Here is a 20326-nt window from a genome sequence, read left to right as displayed (position 1 = left end):
GATATGCACAGGGATCAGATCTCTTTCGCTGAAAAGAGAAGAGATACACACATACTTACTTTTACCCGATTAAACGGTTGTTGTGCACAACATGTCTCTGAAAGAACCTATATGATCAGCTCAGCTTTCTTTTGGCTTGAAAGAGTCAAGCTTTTCAGTATATTTCACTGGGTTGTGCCCACAGGCTGACCAGCAAGACATTCTAGATCATAAAGGACTAGTCCTGTATTGGAGACTTAGCATGTCTTAATCTCAGGAGTGGACTAATGAGATTCTCTAATTGTGGTGCAGTCTTCATGCTGCCATGCCATCTGGATAGGCAGGATTTCACATTTTTCATTAATTTAATTAACTTCCTGTCTACAGTTAGAAATGAAGCAGAAGTTCCTGATGGGTAAAGGAAATGATACAGTAGAGAAACAGAATACAGAAACAAATGAAGTGAACCCAGAAATCCTTGGTAAGTGTCTTTCCTGATGGCTTAGCCTAACTTTATCTTATGTAGCTCTTCTCATTTTTTTTCTGTGCTCAAGGAAATTAATTAACAATTTAGGCTATCTTTTATGTTTAAAACTTTGTGGACAGGGATAAATTAGCTGATGTGATGTGCACTGTCTCCAGAGATTTTTCCTAAAGAATCAGAAAACAACCAGTGCATTGGATCATCTTACTGATGGTTGAACCGTCACTTTAAAAAGTTGTTTGTAACGACACTTCACATGTTGCATGCTTTGTATGGTTGGTGTGAATATTTTCAATAGGCAGTTAATGTTGGGAGATCCAGACACTCACTATCAAGGGGCAGGAAACCATACTTCCAGGACGTTCTGGTCAGAAGATAAAAAATTAAGCGCCAAAAAATTAAGCGCCAATTTCTACTTAAATTACATAGGAAAGGTATTACACAAGATTTGATCTGGTGACTCTACTAACTTGCCCTTCCCCCTCCCCCCAATTTTTATACTGCAGCAAAACACTGTATTCAGAAGAGCTTATTGTTGTTAAAATTTTTGCCTGTGAGAGCAAAGGCAAAAGATCTTGCTTCTGATAACTGGGATGCTTCAGAAGTAGAGGATGTCCAACAGTACCACAATGATAAACGTCAAAGGACTAGTTCTATCGTAGAAGCAGATTTTCAAGCAGCAAACTCATTGCCTTCAAATGGAGTAATTCACCCAGCTTCTGCAGAAAGGGGTCGAGTGGTAGACTCTGACACAAAGATGAAGCAAGCACCAGACCCACCCCAGAGGGAAGTAGCCTCTGAATCTCAAAGTAAGCCCCTTGAAAGGACAGTTTCACAGCAAGAGGACACAGCATCTCCTCCCTCCACTCCAACTCGCAAATCTCAGTTCAGCCGTGGAAGACTAAGGCTGCTATCTTTTAGATCAATGGAAGAGCCTAAATCAGTGCCCACTGTGAAGGAGAAATATCCTGTACTGAAAAATATATTAGACTTTATTAAGGATCAATCACTTTCCCATGAAAGGTGAGCAAACTTGAAAATTTGCAGTCCATCGTATTTAAGGTTGAGTGACTTCAGAGCTTTCAGATGATGAGATAAAGCATATTTTTATCTTTAGTAGTATTTCTCTAATTTCAGGTACTTGAAAAACAGTCCATTATATTTTGATATCAAGGCATCAAACTTACGGCTCACAACCCACCTTAGGCTCCCAAAGAATATTTAATCTGACTCATTTAACTCACATAGAACTTCAAGATTATGAATAGTGATTGCATTCCCTTACTGTCCCTATGCTGCAGTTTGCCCTGCTTCATCAAATCTGCTTGTGAGGTGGTGTTATTTCCTGTCTGAGGTTGAATGGGGAAAGAACTGCTTCTGGAAATTACAACTGCTTAGCTGAGTTAGCGGGTCTTGGATAACAGATCTAGAACAGTTAGAGAAGGGATCTTCAAAGGGCCAATCTGCAAATTTTAACTAGAGGACATTGTTCCAGAACCAGCCCAAGGTTTAGAGGTTGGAACAGGGAGTTGCGAATCCTGGGTCCTATTCCTGGCTCGGCCACTCACCCTGCAACTTTGGGTAAAATGCTTGTAAATAACCCATTATTGTTATTACCAAAGGTGTTCAAGGCAATATACAGTACAGTTAATAATTTAGGTGCCAACTCATCAAACTTGTTTAACTTCTCAAGTGTTGATTGCGTTATGAGGTACTGAAGAACTGGTGTTTTGAAGTTGTCATTGGGAGTTTGTGTTTTTCCTAGTATTTTAAAGGTCCTTGCTTTGAGGAAAGCCCAAGCCCAAAGTATCCTAGAAGTGCTGAAGACAATCCGCCAGTGTTTAGAATCTCTTGGGCAGCCGCACTGTTTCCACCCACCTTGTGTACTCTTTCTCTTGGAACTTCTGGCTTGCCAGAAAGACTTTACAAAGTAAGTATCTTTCTTAGAAAACTGGAGCTAACACTATTCTGTATAACATGTCTGCATGCCTTGGCTCAATACTGCCCAGGGTGAAAAGAATGAGAAGTGATGGCCTTGTGAATACAGATACAAGAGCAAGTGCATATATTGATCTGAGCACAATATTTAAGTTTCTGTGCACACTTTCTATGGTGCATTTTGATCATTTACATTTTCATAGTGGTACTTGGAGATTTAGTTGCAATCTTCCTATTTATGCCAACAGGGGTCAGCAGCTTACTCACAGCATATAGCTATTAAAATGTTCCCAATTATCTAACTAGATCACAGAAAATTAGACTCGAATAGTCTTAAACATTCACACTCTTTAGCTTTCTGTTTATTATTTCAGTTTAAACTGCTGCCTAAATAGGATCGGTTCATCTTTTTCCTTCAATAAGAATTTAAGATGGGCTGGGTTAGATTAATTTTAGTTGCTCTGTCAGCAATACTTGCTTGGGAGAGTTCTTTTCCCTTTTGAGTCTTTTCTCCATAAATTAATGTATTAGCTAATATGCAGTTAGATACTTAGTTGTGGAACTAGCTTCCTCTGGCAGTGTCCTATGGCTAGTGTTTTACCAACTCATCTTTTTAGTCATACAGTTGCTTCTCCATGAATATTGGGATTTGGAAAGATACATTTATTTTAAATATGACTGATAGGTCATATTAAAAGTTGGTGATTATAATGTTAGTCTTTGTAGATTCTAAAGCTGATTGCCTGTGACTTGATGCCCAAACTGAGTTCTCATTATAGAATGCTGTGTAAGATCTGTTAGCTGCTTTCTTGCTGTGTTTTTTTTAAATTTATTTGAGTTGGACTTTTCAGGGCCCGGTGGTCAAATATTATGAGTCATCTTGATACTTTTGACAGTTCCATAGGAACAATCTGCATTTGGTGTTCTGTTTTGCGCTTCGCTTCTAATTCTACTTGTAGTTGAACAAAGTGTGCTATGTGAAGTAAAGTGGTGGATTCTACATCTGCTAAACTGACTTTTTAACTTTTAGTTATTTTGGACACTTGGAAGGTTGTGGTGCTGAACTGCACAAAGAAATTCGAGAGTCCTACTATCAGCTTGTTCTGTTTTTGGTCAATGCCATGAAGGGATTTAACAGCGTTAATGACAGGTACTGAACGTAGCCCACCTATGTAACATGGAATGTTGTTTTTGTTACTTTTGTCCTCCCTCACACCTTCCCTCCTATTATTAGTTACTTTTATTGCCCTGTATCAAATAAGAGTATAAATTCTGGTAGTGGTGTGACCATTCTTTCCTCTGTTTGTATGCAGTCTGACATGGTGGGCTGTAATTAAGAGTGCAATTTTGTCATGGAGGTCACGGAATCCGTGACTTCCAGAGACCTCCATGACTTGAGCCCCCAGTGCCTGGGAGCTGTAGGGTCCCACACCACCCCTGGCAGTTGGGAACTGTGGGGACCGAGCTCTGGGCCGCTGTGGGAACCACCGGAGCTCTGGGCCAGGACCCCCTGGGTAGTGTGGGGAGCCTTCAGCTCCCTATTATGTTCTGCATATTTTTAGTAAAAGTCTCAGACAGGTCACGGCCTTCCGTGAATTTTTCCTTATTGCTCATGACTTGTCCGTGACTTTTACTTAAAATATGTGAGACAAAATCTTAGCCTTAGCTGTAATTATTATTGGGGCTTTTTGGCTGCTACTATAATATAGAAAATCACTTTTTACTTAATTTTACTAATTAGTAAGGACAAGGATAAAATTCAGCAGTACTGGATCACTTTGTTCATTTATTTTGACATATGTAATGTAACTTTTGCCTCTTAATATACACTTAGACATATGTCAATAATAATAAATGTACTGTAGCATATTTGGCAAGAATAACAAAGCATTAGTGACAGGAGACAGCACCACAGCACACTCTGCTGTTAAAACTGCACAGTGAGACAATCAGCTTTTTGATTAGAACTATTGGAATTTTGAAAGCTTGTGGGTTAGTAAAGTAAGGTTCTACTGTTCATTTAATTTAACACGCAATAACTTATTTAAGGTTTTAGTGATAAATACTTTATTCTTTTCCCCCAAAATCATATTGCTTCAACTTCAGATTAAAGCTGTCATGGTTTCCCCAATTTGTTTAGGTCATTGCTCCCTGCCTTATCCTGCGTGCAGACATCCCTCCTTCACCTCTTGGATATGAGCTGGGAACCAAGTGATCTTTCCTTTTTTGTTGATATACAATTACCACTTCTTCTTATGACTATGTCACGAGAAAACATAAGTATTCATGACAGCGTAATTTGGTAAGTCAGCAAGACTCTAATTTTTATATAGAACTAAGTTTTTGTACAGTTTTTGGCAAGAATGAGCTCTGAACTTTTAAACAAGTAGTAAAGACACTGAAGACAGATGAGATAAAATTTTCAAAAGCATTTATGTCCCATTTTTCAAAAGCTACTAAATCATTTAGGCTCTTAAATTGCATTGTCTTAAGTGCTTTTGAAAACTTTTCGGAGATGTAAAGAGTAATAATTTCTGCGCTAGCAGAAATTTGTTTTTAAACTGACTATTGCCAAGCAGTATCACACTACTAGCAAGTTACCAGCAAGGTAGACGACATCTTACTCCTCTGGCATGAGTATCACATCTGCATGTCTCTCAGAGTGCATTCGTTTTAACCTTACCCTTTTACCCTTGGCCCGTTTGTTCTAGAAGGAAATAATCTTCATTTGCCTATATTCTATCATAGTTACCCAACAGCAGTTCTATGAGCTTGGATTTCCCGGGTGTGTGTGTGTGTGTGTGTGTGTTAAACAAAACAAAACAAAAAAACCAACAACCCTCTTTGTGGCGGGGGGGGAAGGTCTCTGGAATATTGTGGCGGTGCTTTAGTTTTTAGGTGAAATACATGATCTTGTCTTATTAGCACATCGTGTCTGAATTTTAGTTTTTTTTAAATAAACTATCCCAAAATGCATTATTAGGAAGCCTGTTTGCATTCAAATTTAATTTTGGACTTTTTTAGTCAGTGGAGTGAAGAAGATGAGATTGCAGACTACAAGCAAAACTCCGAATGGATGGATGAATGTCAGGATGTAATGTTTGAGACCTGGTATGAAAAGATAGCCCAAGCTGACCCAGAGAAGCAGAGAAAGGTGACCTCATGATTTTGTTTTTTATTTTTTCATGCTCCTTGCAGGAGATTTTTTTTTTCCAAAGAGACACAAAGAGAAACATCAAGCTCCCACTGGTTTTCTGTGAGTTGGGCACCAAACTCCCCTGTGTGCCTTCGAAAATCTCCTTGGAAGTGCACGCATAGATATCTCATCATGCTTTCTTGCAGAAGGGAACATTCTGCTTTGTGTTTCGAAAGGGCTTTCTCAAAACCAGGAAGATTCAACATGTAAATTGTGTCCATTTATTGTTCCAGATGCACATGTTTGTTGCCCGTTACTGTGACCTATTGAATGTGGACATATCATGTGATGGTTGTGATGAGATTGCACCCTGGCATCGCTACCGCTGTTTGCAGTGCAATGATATGGATCTATGTAAAACTTGTTTCCTAGGTAAGGATCTTTTCAGAAAATACTTCTGGAGCCAAAACAGTGTCTTTCCAGATCATACACTAGAAAGTTTTCTATGAAATGGGCAAAGGGAAAGATTTTTCTTTTAGAAACTTCCCAAGATCTTAACACTCGTAATTTTTTCCTGGTTTTTTTTCTAATCCGAATGTCACCTGCCTAAATTGTCAGTATATATCTGAATCATGTACTTATGTTAGTGTGTCCATTAAAAAGCACAACTAGAGGAGTGACTTTGAATTCACAAGTGCTTGTAGGATTCAAACTTGCAAGTTGCCAGTGTCATCTGAACTTGAATTTGGCATGGAATTCTGAACATAAAATTTCTCCTTTAGATTTTTTCTCCTTCCTTTTATCTTTGATTTTTGTCTCCTAAACAAAAATGTAACCATATTTGATTAGTGTGGATTTCTTTTGGAATGAACTCAGTCAGTTGTATTGGAACCAGTCATACTGCAATATTCTATGAAGGGATCATGGTGAGCTGGAAAAGAGAATATAGGTGATGTGAATGACATTGATCATTCAGTTCATAAAGCACAACATACTGTAGATCCTATGGTAAGGCTAATTTATATAGTAAAATAAGTTTCTGTAATATGGCACATCTGATCACTTGCTGCAACTTGGACTTACTTCACAACTCACAGACTCGTCTTTTTCACTGAACTGCTAGCAGAACTTGGGTGTCCAGAGCTTATAAAGTAGATGTTGGCTTCCATTGATTATCTAATGCTGCTTGTAGATCAAGTTCTCTGCTTAGAGGGATAAACAGAGTTCTCTAGTCATGTGTACTCATCTAATCAATAATAATAAAAGAACAGCAAAATAACGTAAGAAGCATATACTGGCATTACATTATGAAAAGAATGGGAAGATAGGTACTGTACCTAAAGGTCATTGCAGACGCAAACTTTTTTTTTTTAATTCTACCTAGGTGGCGTTAAACCTAAAGGTCATGAGGATGACCATGAAATGGTTAACATGGAATATGCCTGTGATCATTGCCAAGGGGTTATTATAGGTCGCCGGATGAACTGCAATGTGTGTGATGACTTTGATCTTTGCTATGGGTGTTATTCTGCAAAGAAATACTCTGACAGGTATTGGTATGCGATTCCATACTCACCAGCTTGTGGGCAAGAACAGCAGCAATTAACACCTCCTACAGCCAGTCACTCTAGTGTCACTCCTTGGAACCCTGTGTCTGACCCCAGAACATCCAATTACCGTCCTTAGGAGAAAAGCAGCAAATGTTGAGCAAAAGTTTTCAGCTCTAAAGCCTACCCCAAACTTCAGAGTAACTTGGTTACAAATCTTTCACAGCGTGTAGTTCTAAAAGTGTTCACCGCCCAGAAGTATCAGAAGATTGATAAGATAGAGTTGGTGAGCATGAAAGACGCTCCTTACACATATGGAGATTTACTTCCTTATTACCTCCACCACTCCAAGATTGCTACCAAAGTTGTTCACATAAATTTGATTTGTAGAGCTGGAATTCCAGGGGCAGATCTTCAACTCGTGTAAATCGTCAGCGCTCCTTTGAGCCCAATGGAACTCTGACAGTTTACGCCTTGTAAGGATCTGCAGTTTGAAATTTTGAAACATGCTTTCTATTCTTCCTTCTTTTTCAGAAAGAAAACTTGCATTTAAACTTAAGTTGTAAACTGTAAACACTTTTTTTCAGTCACCTTCCCACTCACAGCATCACAATATATCCGATGGTGACCATTCGAATCAGTGACCGACAGAGACTCATCCAGCCTTATATCCACAACTATTCTTGGCTGCTGTTTGCTGCCTTGACACTCTACTGTGCAGACTTGGCAAGTGAGGATGAAGTAGGAGAGAAACTTGATTCGCAGATTCTCAGTCATGCTAGAGTTCTGCAGCATCAATGTATACAGCTCATTGGAGACTGCCTGATGAAAGCACAGCATGGAAAAGGTGACCCAAATCCTCCATTTATTGAAACACAATAGTTGTTAGAATGACCCTGGTGCCAAGCCTCTAATTAATCACTTTGCAGTTTTCCAAGGAAAGAAAAGCCTAGCTTAATAGGGATAGCTCAGTGGTTTGAGCATTGGCCTGCTGAACCCAGGGTTGGGAGTTCAATCCTTGAGGGGATCACTTAGGGATCTGGGGCAAAATCAGTACTTGATCCTGCTAGTGAAGGCAAGGGGCTGGATTCGATGACCTTTTGAGGTCCCTTACAGTTCTATACGAGAGGCATATCTCCATATATTATATTAATATCAGAGGGAAGCTACTTTGCATTTCACTAATAGTACAGAGAATGTTTTATAACTGATCATTTAGAAATCTTATTAGAGTAACAATATTCTCAGTGATAATGGAACATGTGATGGGGGGGAAAAAGGCTTAAGAAAATGAAAGTAATATACTGGGACAACTTCTCATAAATTTTCAGTTTAAGACGACACACTGTGCCTGGATAATGGATGCAGTTATCTTGTTTATAGGGGCCCTGAGGAAGAAAAAAATAAGACATGATGAAAAGTGTTTCTTGATCTGCACTATTGGCCAGATACTTTTAATCTTATTCATGATGTGAAATAAGGTGCTGCAGAAACAGTCCCATTGACTTCACTGGGAGGTGGGACAGGGGAGATCAATCTAAGTTACGCAACTTCAGCTACGTGAATAATGTAGCTGAAGTCAACGTACTTAGATCTACTTACCGCGGTGTCTTCACTGTGGTAAGTTGACGGTTGATGCTCTCCTGTCGACTTCGCCTGCGCCTCTCGTCCTGATGGAGTACCGTAGTCGACGGGAGAGTGCTCGGCAGTCGATTATCTCGTCTAGTCTAGAGGTGATAAATCGACCCCCACTGAATCGATCGCAGCGGGTAATGTAGACAAGCCCTAAGATTCTACTCAGTGTGACATAAGGTGGCAGAATACAGCTCTATGTAAAATGTGCTTGAAAGTTAAAGGTTTTCTTTAAAGCTTGGAAAAAGCTTGTTCTGTCATACAGGTCTAATTTACAAAGTATAAAAAAGCCGGAAATGGCTGAGAACTTAATTTGGATGGTAACAGACTGTGAGTACCAGTGATGAGTGAACCTGGTGATATTCTAATCTCTCAACTGTGTGTGTAGCTGGTTCTGGCCACTTTAGAGTGACAATTCTGGAATCAGGTTTCAGAGTGGTAACTGTGTTAATCTGTATCAGCAAAAAGAACGAGAAGTCCTTGTGGCACCTTTTTATATACGGTAGATTAACATATCTGAGTCTCTTGCTAGTAGCTACCAGATTTTGGCTGTGAAAAGCTACATGTCTTAGTGTTCAATCCTTAAATAGATTTTGTAATCTTTTCCCCTCAGGTTTGAAAGCTTTAGCTCTCCTCTGCATGTTGCCAGAAGGTGAATCTTTCTCAGAGAATGAGACCACTTCTGTCGGCCCTCCAACAGGTGGCGCTATAGAGGGCCATGCTGGTGTTAAAGCAGCCGAGGGAATGAATAAAAAGCCAAGGACAGGCTCTTTTGTACATTTCAATGTAAGTACCACTTCTTTATGAAATTCCAAAGTACAGTTCAGTTGATGTCCATTCTTGTATGATCCTCAACAGTGATAAATATTTCCATTCTTTTCTCCAGCGATGTGGGGTGCAATAAGTGAACTCGCACATTATACCTGCATCACTGGGTCACCTCACATTTCTAAAGGTGACTTTGATTCTTCAAAGCTGTGTGTGAGACGGACAAAACAATGTTTGCCCTCTGAATGGGCCATGGGTGCCTAAATTAGTTTTCAGGGACATAGTCCTCTCCCTAGCCTTACAATTCAATTTCATAGGCCAAATAGTTTCCCACGAAAGAGAAACTTATTTGTGGAGGTAACGTTACATATAACATAGGAAAAATGTCAAGTATCAGAGGGGTAGCCGTGTTAGTCTGGATCTGTAAAAGCAGCAAAGAGTTCTGTGGCACCTTATAGACTAACAGACGTATTGGAGCATGAGCTTTCATGGGTGAATACATGCATCTGATGAAGTGGGTATTCACCCACGAAAGCTCATGCTCCAATACGTCTGTTAGTCTAGAAGGTGCCACAGGACTCTTTGCTGCTTTTATAGGAAAAATGTGTAATTTTTATTTTGTATATGGAAACTTAAGCTTTGAACATAGCATGAAATATATCAACGAAGGGTTTTTATAATCTAAAATAACTTTTTGTCAAGTGAAAATAATTGACTCCATTTCTTTCTGTGGCTTTAACTCAGTGAATTAAATTTTTCTTCAGTCTCTTGGTATATTTATTTTGTTTTATTTTTAGGGGAAAGGAGATGTTCGTGATGAAATTCAGTCTCCTGTAGAAAAAAAAGGAAGCCAAAGCAATCTTTCTAATGCTCCTTTATCAGAGAAAGATGTTTTGAGACAGGATTCAGAGACACTGGCTCTTAATTCTGTAGACAATAACATATCTTCACATCTTCCAGGTAAGAGAGTTCCCATTTCATCCAACATACACATACTCCACGTATATACACAGCTGTATTTTTGTGTCCATCCTTATCTTGTACGTTTGTAAATAGATTCAGTTGAAGTAAACAGGCTGCTGCATCAAGACCTCATAATCTTATGGTTTTGGAATACCCATACATAGAGCATTTTACCTGAATTTCAGTTTGTACAGATTACCACATAGCTAGCAGTAGTTTTGAAAGATCAACCTGAATTGCATACATTATGTGATTATGGTAAAATATATCTCTACATACAAATTATAGTGCTATTGGATCTAATACATTACAAAGATTAAGCATGCTTCCTTGCTTAGTAAATTTCTCCCAGGCATTTCAAACCCATTTCTCTAGATTACTCAAGTGAATATATTCAATATAATTATTTGCTTGCTGTGTATTAAGTTGCAGAGATGATTTAAATCTTTCTCTTCCTTCCCCTCTCTGTATTCTTCGTTTTCATTTTTCTACTAACTTAAAGTCCATTCCTTCCCCTTGTGTTCTCTTGAAAGTCCACATCAAAAGCTGTGCTGTGCCTATAATCTTGTCTCTTTTTAAATTTTTAGTATAAAATTAAAAGTTTTTATAGAGATCCCTTTATTGATTAAAGTATGTAATCTAGAAAGTACTGCTTACATTTTTAAAAAACTAAATTTTGGTCAGTAAACTATGAAATAATGGTTTAATAGCACCCTTGCATAATACAATTTATTTGTTAGACATAACTGTAAACGTATTTTAAACAAGGTTTAAGATCCCATGCACAGTATTATCCACGTGTGACTGTACTCACAAGGGACTGGAGAATGTAATTACAAGCCAATGTTCTCATAATGTCAGTTTTTCCTCCCTAAACCAGAAATGAAAGGTTTCCTAGAGTGAAGATATGTAGAGGCAATTCTCAAAGGAGAAAGAAAGATGACTTAACAGTAACTGTAACTCAAATTATCTCTGCAAACCCATTCCTTACTCCTTTTGGATTGCTGTTGAGATCTTTGCATCAGTGATGAGGAAATGGGGTAAGCTGTAGTATCAAGTCTGCTCATAGATGACAAGTTGGGAGACTGCCATATCATGGATCAACAGGCTCACTGCTATACCCCAGCTTTTAAACCAGGGGTAGGCAACCTATGGCACGCGTGCCAAAGGCGGCACTCGAGCTGATTTTCAGTGGCACTCACACTGCCCGGGTCCTGGCCACCGGTCCGGGGGGCTCTGCATTTTAATTTAATTTTAAATGAAGCTCCTTAAACATTTTAAAAACCTTATTTACTTTACATACAACAATAGTTTAGTTATATATTATAGACTTATAGAAAGAGACTTTCTAAAAACATGAAAATGTATGACTGGCATGCGAAACCTTTAAATTAGAGTGAATAAATTAAGACTTGGAACACCACTTCTGAAAGGTTACCGACCCCTGTTTTAAGCAGTGTCTCTTGGAGGAACCTTTTCAGTGTGGCAGACCCCCCACGGAGTCCCACTCCTCCTTTCCGGGTAGGCCCCACAGCCTCCTTTCCTCCCCGACTCAAGCTTCTGAGCTCTGGTACTCCTGCTTCAATACTGCGAGCTCTGCCGAGGTAGTCTCCTGTAAAGATTTATACACATTTCAAGAATGCACCTCAGCAGGTATTTGCAGTGGCACTCAAGCAACACTTTTCAAAACAGACTAAGGTTTATAAGTCAACTGGAACACAGCATTGGAAGTCCTTGGGTTAGCCTGGAGAAATAAAGGCTAAAGCGTAGTCCATTCTGGTCAAGACTGAGCAGTTCATTAGCCACACTGTAGTGAACTCCATGTCAGGCTCTGTCTCTCTCAGACCTCCTGAGTCAGTCCCAGGAGAGAGCAGCCAGCTACCTCTAGAAACCAACTCTTTTTATCTCCTGCTGGTCACCTTTGTTCTTTGGACAGGGCCTGCTGAAAAGCAGAGAAAAGCTCCTTCCTCTGGGTTATTGTTTGCTAGGTGTCAAATATTCTGGTGATTGGGGCTTTCCATTGTCGTCTTGGGTTTTCCGTTGATATGGGCTGGCCTCGGTAAATCCTTTTAGTGACCCATTCAGTCCACTCAGATAGCTCGGACACACACTCACTCACTCTCTGTCTCTGGGTCAGCCCTGAAAGCAGTCTTAATCCTATTTCCCACACTGGGTAGCAGTGCACAATATAGGGGGAAACTGAAGCACACAGAGGATACATAAAAATACTTCCAAAAAATCTTGTTTCATCACAACCCATGCTTTAAAAGCAAAGTTTTTTGATTGAATCTGTCTTTTCCAGCTATACTCCCCCACTCATTTCAAATCAGGTATAGTTTTAGCAGTCAGTATTGTTGAGAACCCATGAAGTGGGAAGTTAAATGTTTTTTGCAGTATTTAAAAGCTGGGATTCCATCCATTCCGATTGTATACGCAGCAGTCCAAGACACACAAGCTTCTGAAATAAGGTTGATAAAGTTGGAAGAGGAGATACACATGATGGTAATCAGAATGATGTGACTTTAAAGTCTCTGTCTCTGAGCCAGTTTACTAGATATAGGGCTTGTCATAAAGATGCATTAATGTAGTATTGTTTGAAATGAGACTATACATTAACGCACTCTAAGGAACTTGTAGTGCAAGACAGCAGGGTCCACGCAGGATGCACCTCATGCTAGTGTGGTCTAGAACTGACAGCTCCTTGGTGTGCACTAACACACTGTGTAGACAAGCCCATCATCTTTGTGTGTCTATTTATACTTACTATTTCAGACTTTAAATATTACATTTTCACTTACGTTCTACAGTTTTACTGTTTTTAAATTCATGTTTATTTAAAACACAGATGCTGAAAATTCAGAAGATTCATCCCAAAAGCAGGCAGAGAAGGCTCCAGTGCCTAGCCAGGAGCAAGTCTTCGCTGAATGCTCTCAGAAGAGGATTCTTGGCTTGCTGGCAGCTATGTTACCACCTTTCAAATCTGTAAGAATGAAGTACAAACCCTTCCTCCCTACCCCCCAGGAAACTAGTTGATTTCTGAAAAAAATGGGGAAAATTCAAGCTGAAACAAAGATGTAATTGGAGGAGAGGGTGGGAAGGTGTGGATAGGGAAGACCTACTCTAGTTCCTCCTTTTTGCTAGCTTGTGTCAAAATGCTAATGTTGAAGTGTTTTATTAATGTAACTAAATAATGTATTAATTAACCACCAACCATCAGGTAAAGTTCAAATTTGTTTTTGTCTAACTTTAACTTTAAATCAGCCCAACTAAACTTGGTGTTAACATTTTTGCTCTGGGCTTATGCACCAGGTTTTGCCACAAAATAAATTCCCCTCCTTGTCTCTCCCCCCTCTCTCCACCCCATCCTATTTTATGGAAAAAGTATTTCCAATATAAAAGGAACATAACTGAAAGCAGCTTGAAAAGGCCGCAGACCGTCTTCCCCCATCCCCTAAACACCTTGCAAGGGACACAGATCTAGTTGTCTCTATTGATTTGCACCACTGAGTAGGCTTATCACTATGCAGTGAATTTGTCTCTGTGTTCTTTTCTGGGTGCACACTTGGTAAGCTTAGCTAGAAAAAATTCACTGCCTATATCCAGTATGACTTTTATAGGCGCTTTAACTGTCAAATCAAAAGCAATTTTTTCTTTAACAATGGAAATATCTTCTCAGCCAGAGCTATTTCCATGCCAGGCTTCACTTTCTACACGCCAAAAGTGCTTAACCTTTTTTTAAAATTGTGTTTTCTTTACTCCCTCATGCTGAGAGGTGGTTGAATAGCTTTCCCTCAAATTTTCCCCCCTTTATGTAGATACAAGACTGGAAAACTTCAGCCAAAAAGGTGAAGGTTTCTGAACACTCAGTAACTAATAAGTTTCTGCTCGAACCCTCATTATACTGTATAACTATGACTAAAGGCGTTGCTATGTTTCCTGTTCTAATGAGATTTTTCTTTCTTATTCACAGGGATGCACAATGTCTTTGATTAACCTGGAACAGATCCTCCCACTGATGTTTCAGGTTGTAATCTCCAATGCTGGCCACTTAAATGAAACCTATCATTTAACCCTGGGTCTTCTGGGCCAGTTAATTCTGAGACTTATGCCTGCAGAAGTCGATGCTGCAGTGACAAAGGTCCTTTCAGCCAAACACAGCCTGTTTGCAGCAGGAGACGGGTCTACAGTGCCAGAAGGCTGGAAGACTACTCATCTTTTGTTCAGTCTGGGAGCCGTATGCTTAGACAGGTGCTTTTTAATGTCCACCTATAAAGAGAATTCTTGATTTTGTATGCTCAACAGGAGGAGGGGAGGAGTGTAACCTGATCTGGGCTAATTCTTGAGCCTGGTCCTGTGAAGTGCGCATTAGCCAGGGCTCCTATTGAAGTCAACATCTCTTAAGGTCATACCTTATCAACTGGGAGATGGGTTATTTTCAAAGACTAATATAGGACACTGTTGTGGAAGAGGAGGATTTGAGGGTTTAGAGAAGAGCAAGGGCCAGTCCTACTCCCTGAACTTTTGATGTGACCTGTCTCCCTATCCTCCTAATTCCAACATGCTCCTCAGTCCAGGAGAAGGTAGGTCATATCACAGAGGTGGGCAAACTATGGCCCGCGGGCCACATCCAGCCTACGGGACCCTCCTGCCCGGCCTCCGAGTTCCTGCCCCAGGAGGCTTGTCCCCGGCCCCTCCCCTGCAGCCTCAGCTCACTCTGCTGCCGGTGCAATGCTCTGGGCGGCAGGGCTGCGAGCTCCTGGGGAAGTGCAGCTGCAGCATCCGGCCTGACCTGGTGCTCTGTGCTGCACGCTGGCGTGGATGGCTCCAGCCGGGTGCCTGTCCTGGTGCTCTGGGCAGCATAGCTGTAGTGCCGCCAGCCACCGGTGCTCCAGCCAGCGCAGTAAGGGGGCCAAAAAGTTTGCCCGCCCCTGTCATATCAAAAGGTCAAGCTGGAAAGAACCAACAGGGGGAGGCAAGGCCTATAGTGGAGGATAGAGGGAGCTGCGTTGTAGAGGGGTCTAGCAAGGTAGAAAGAAGTCTTGCATTCAGGGAGAGATAGGAAAGTTGCTTTGAAGGTACAGTCTTCAGTACCTTAAGTGGAAGTAGAACACTCTTGAAGAGTGAAGGTTAATAGCATGCTTTATTAAATACTATGTTAAGCATTATTCCGCACTCTAGGGATTTTTATTTGGGAAGAGGGATTGGAAAGGTTAATAAACCAATTAGAAAAGCATGCAGAATATAAAGATAGAATACATGGAGAATCTACTGGTCTTATAGAGAGAGTCATGAAACAAGGAAATACACAATCCTGTGTATTATGTGAAGATATTTTGGCATCCAATTATATCAAAATATTAAATCAACAAATTAAATCTATAAGAAAGATTTCCCATGCCTGTCTTACTCATGTGCAAGGAGAAGCAAAGGAAGGAAAGAAAATTTCCAGTCCTGAAGTTAGCAAGACCATGTGTTGACTTGAATTTCTATCAACTTTTTTTAGTCATTGGGGCCTTCGATTCTATTTAAGATGGCAGGCCAATGTGGGTTATTTTTTTGTTTGTTTGTTTTTTAAGCGATTTAGTGATGAGTGAATTAAGAGCATTCATATATCTGTTGAATTCAAAGCCTCAAGTGATGCTATGAAAAAGTAAGACCTTCTGACAGTCGGAAATAATGTAATAGTGATCTTGTGTTTTGAGGGAGAATAGTTGTGTAACAGTCTGCAGTCAAACCACCTAATACAGTCGAACCTTGTTCTCCAGCCGTGTAGGTCTGGACTGGGCGTGCTCCATGGCGGATATTCTTCGAGCTTTGAACTCCTCTGCACAGTGGCATAGTGTGATTGCAGCTTTCACAGACCATTGTATTAAGCAGCTGCCCTTCCAGCTAAAACACACCAATATCTTCACCTTATTGGTACTTGTTGGATTTCCAGAGGTAATTGGAATACTGTCAGTACATAATGATTTGAGCTATGATAATTACAGATTCTACTTTTAAACACTAAAAACTACACTTTAATGCCATAAATTGACAAAAGCCATAAAACTCAGATATGTTTGAGACTTCATCCTTCGTCTCTTGCACAGTTGGTTGTAGTCTTTGTCTAATGGAAAATAATATAATTACATACCTCTGGTTTTACTTGGATACATTTCATTGTGGGCAGCTTGTAACCAGCAACTTGAAATCCAGAATAGCCTAACATTGAACATCAAAAAAGGGCTTTTATACCAGTATAAAACAAGCCATTATTCTTAATATAGGTATTTCTGGTGATATATCAGAGTACCATTGTTGTTAATATGAGTCTGAGGTATTTTCTTATAAAAATCTGTTTCATGTCTAAATGCCAGCACATATTTGGCAATGGACAATTGTTTAAATAACAAGTATGATATTAACTATAACCAAAATGCAGCCAAGTATGTAAGATAATGTAAAAAATAAGTTATAAGTATTATACAAAGTTAGACTGGTAACTGAAGTCCTCTGTCTCCCTTTGTTCTGCTAATGTAGGTGCTGTGTATGGGAACTCGCTCCGTGTACATGGATAATGCCAATGAGCCTCATAATGTAATCATCCTAAAGCACTTCACTGAGAAGAACAAAGCGGTTGTTGTAGACATCAAAACCCGGAAAAGAAAAACAGGTTCTTTGATATTCTTATATCTAAGAATCATGTGATATTTCCTTACAGTATCTCTTATGAGTACCCAAAGCCTGAAGTTTTAGTAAATGATTTTATACAGAAGTTTGAGCTGGATTGCTCACAGAAAATATATCTGATTTCCACCCATAAAGCAGATCAAATTTTTAAAGTTTCTGCTAAACTGATATAACATCACCTAGTACATGAATTGTTGCTTTTATAAATGTGCACAGAATATAACACTTCATATTGTTTTGTTGTTGCAGAGACCTCACAAAACTGTACTTGTATCTGAAGTTAACCTGACAATGTTAGTTTGGTCACTGCTGCTGTCTTGTCCTTTATTTGTGAGCATTTAAAAGGTTTAATTAATTGCAAATTTAAAAATACTTGCTCCTTTTGCATATAGGTAACCCTGCCACCCAAAGAAGCCTGCACAGCATAAATATGTGCTGGTCAGTTCACTCTGCTGCCCAGAAATGAATCTTCAGATATCTTAATGGCCATTTTGGCAGTAAATATGACATGACCACATACTAGCAGATGGAGTCTGGGGGCGGGAAAAAGGCCCTGTGATATATGCTAATTGCAAATAAATGGACCTGTTAGCTGTGACCCAACCAGTTTTTCCTGTCCCACTGCAAAGAATGAGGCTATGTAGTCAGATAAATCGTCCTTTTTTTAACACTACACAACTTCAAGGCTGTGAAATCTACCCCGGAAGTTATGAAATAAGATTAGACAAGAAACTTTGACAGTCATGCTATATTCAATGGAAAAATGATAGTTCTGTACCAGATGTGCTGATTTGTACTCTAGGGAGGATGTATCATCTCAGACATCTTAGAATGATGCATTCTGGGGCATAGCAGTAGAATGGGCTTGCTAGTGTAATCTTTAAATTTGCTTTAAAGCATGTCTTTTGTTTGTGGTTGTTATATTGCAAGCAAAATCCAAAGTAAAGTCTCTTTTAAAAATTTAATTTTAGCTTGTTCAGAAAAATGACAAGGTCAAGCCCAAATAGAAATTGCATTGTAAACAGATTATGAAAGTTGACCTTTTCAGTCTTAGCATATAGTGTTTAGTGGCAACACACAACTCTACCAGTGCACTAAGATTTTGAAACTAATAAAACAAATACTGTTATGCATGCCAGGAACATGGAAATTATTGTAGTATTTAAAAATAGGTAGAAAGCAAAGGATTATCTAGTTAAGAAGCTTCACTTTTATAGTCGGGAAGGTTCAGACTCGGGGTGGCCAACCTGTGGCTCTGGAGCCACATGAGGCTCTTCAGAAGCTAATATGTATAGGCACCGACTGCAGGGCTGGAGCTACAGGTGCCAACTTTCCAATGTGCTGGGGGGTGCTCACTGCTCAACCCCTGGCTCTGCCACAGGCTCTGCCCCCATTCCACCCCTTCCCGCCCCCTCCCCTGAGCCTGCTATGCCCTCGCTCCTCCCCCCTCCCTCCCAGAGCCTCCCGCATGCCACAAAACAGCTGATCAGGACATGTGGGGAGGGAGGCGCTGATAGGCAGAGCTGCCGGTGGGTGGTAGGCACTGCAATGGGATGCAGGGCCGGCTCTAGGGGTGGCATTTCAGCTCTTTGGGGGTAGCTCTTTTCAGGGGTGGCACTCCACCCCCCCTTTTTTTTTTTGGTTGGGGCGGCAAAAAACCTGGTGGGAAGGACACTGAAGGGGGGCTGCTGGCATATTACTGTGGCTCTTTGGCAATGTACATTGGTAAATTCTGGCTCCTCTCAGGCTCAGGTTGGCCACCCCTGGTTCAGTCATATAGGTGTGAACTCTTCTGTTTTCTTATTGGTTGAGTCAAAAATGGATCAGGGATTAGCAGGAATAGTGAAAGGAGGACATAATGATTTAATTCACCAGATCAATTGTGGGTCATCAGTTCCCCAATTTTTGTCTGTTCCATGAATAACACTTGTACTTCTGTGCCCACTGACTCTCTGTCTAGTGCTAAACAGAAGTTTGTGCGGTTTTTAACTATACTTGCAATATTTTCAGTACAAAGGAAGTGATAAGTGATAAGAAGACAGCTCACTATCCAAGCATTTTTATTCTGTACCAGAAGGGAAGAGAAAACATTTTATCAATACACTCCAACAAAAATGAGGAAAATGTGTAGCTGTAGCAAAACTGTTTCCCTCATGAAGGAATTTATGTCACCAGTTTTAAACGCGATTCTGCTTTATTGGCATGTAATTCCCACATTAATCATCGACTTAAATATACTTGTTTAGTTTTAACTTAATACTAGGAGAGGACTTGCCAGCATCTCTTTTGCTGTGATTCCTATAAAAAACTCGACAACAGTTTGACTGCTAGTGTGCTTAGACCACAGCCTTTCCTACTGATCTGTATTGTCTTCCTTGTACTCTCTTGCTGGTCTGTGTGTCTAGCCACATGCTGCCTTTTGTTTTATACTTTAGATTATAAATTCTCTGAGGGCGGGTACTGTCTTTCTTTTTGTTCTGTGTTTGTACAACCTGGCACAGTGGGACCCTGGTCCATGACTGGGCCTCCCAGGTGCTATGATAATACAAATGATAAGTATAATAAACTGAGCCTAGAGAAAAATTCCAATATGACAGGGTTTGTTTTTTCTTCTAGTAAAAGACTATCAGTTGGCTCAGAAATGTGAACAAGAAAGCACTGAATCCCAAACTCAGCTGAGACAGTATCTCCAGCATTTTGCTTTTATAACCAGCCACCTTCTGCAGACCAGCATGGACAGTAGCTATGCAGAGGCAGTGGAAGCCACCTGGGTCTTGTCTCTTGCTCTTAAAGGATTGTACAGAACACTTAAGGTGAATTTTTTTTTTTTTGTCATGTCTGACCAGCTACGTAAGTTTGGAGTGAGGACTATGAGCTGTCTGGGTCAGGGCCATCCTATGTGTGCAGTACCTCACCTAATGGGACCTGATCCTTGAGGGGTTCTGGACATTATTATAACATAAGTAATGACAGCCAAGGTGACTTATCAGACCTGGCCCCACGCATCCTCTGCACATAGAGGCTGAGAGCGTATCTCAAAAGAGTATATTAAGGAATATTGTTGACATGTGTTTGATCAATTTTCCTCTGCGATAAGGCTAACTGTGAAGATGCTGGACCATAACGGTAGATTTGGGTCAGAGTGGAGGAAATATGAGGGTTGGGGGGGGGGAAATTCTCAAAACTCTGAGGAAAAAATTATGCATT

The 20326-nt window shown here is 40.1% G+C and overlaps 1 protein-coding gene across 2 annotated transcripts in view; it reads left to right on the top strand.

The window, feature by feature from the left end:
- Positions 1–20326, top strand: part of ZZEF1 (zinc finger ZZ-type and EF-hand domain containing 1) — an 86146-nt gene that overhangs the window by 46428 nt on the left and 19392 nt on the right. For both annotated transcript variants that reach the window (XM_044993960.1, XM_044993959.1), the window contains exons 28-43: positions 367–460; positions 970–1486; positions 2229–2393; positions 3432–3551; positions 4542–4703; positions 5426–5555; positions 5831–5969; positions 6922–7087; positions 7672–7931; positions 9330–9502; positions 10282–10444; positions 13293–13429; positions 14418–14695; positions 16213–16387; positions 16970–17102; positions 19736–19932. In XM_044993960.1, the coding sequence (XP_044849895.1) occupies positions 367–460; positions 970–1486; positions 2229–2393; positions 3432–3551; positions 4542–4703; positions 5426–5555; positions 5831–5969; positions 6922–7087; positions 7672–7931; positions 9330–9502; positions 10282–10444; positions 13293–13429; positions 14418–14695; positions 16213–16387; positions 16970–17102; positions 19736–19932 (3009 nt within the window). The remainder of the gene's footprint in view (positions 1–366; positions 461–969; positions 1487–2228; positions 2394–3431; positions 3552–4541; positions 4704–5425; positions 5556–5830; positions 5970–6921; positions 7088–7671; positions 7932–9329; positions 9503–10281; positions 10445–13292; positions 13430–14417; positions 14696–16212; positions 16388–16969; positions 17103–19735; positions 19933–20326) is intronic.

This window comes from Mauremys mutica, chromosome 19 (genome assembly GCF_020497125.1).
Source record: "Mauremys mutica isolate MM-2020 ecotype Southern chromosome 19, ASM2049712v1, whole genome shotgun sequence".
Taxonomy (NCBI): Eukaryota; Metazoa; Chordata; order Testudines; family Geoemydidae; genus Mauremys; species Mauremys mutica.
The sequence above is the reverse complement of the archived record's forward strand: the minus strand, read 5'-3'. Positions and strand labels throughout refer to the sequence as shown.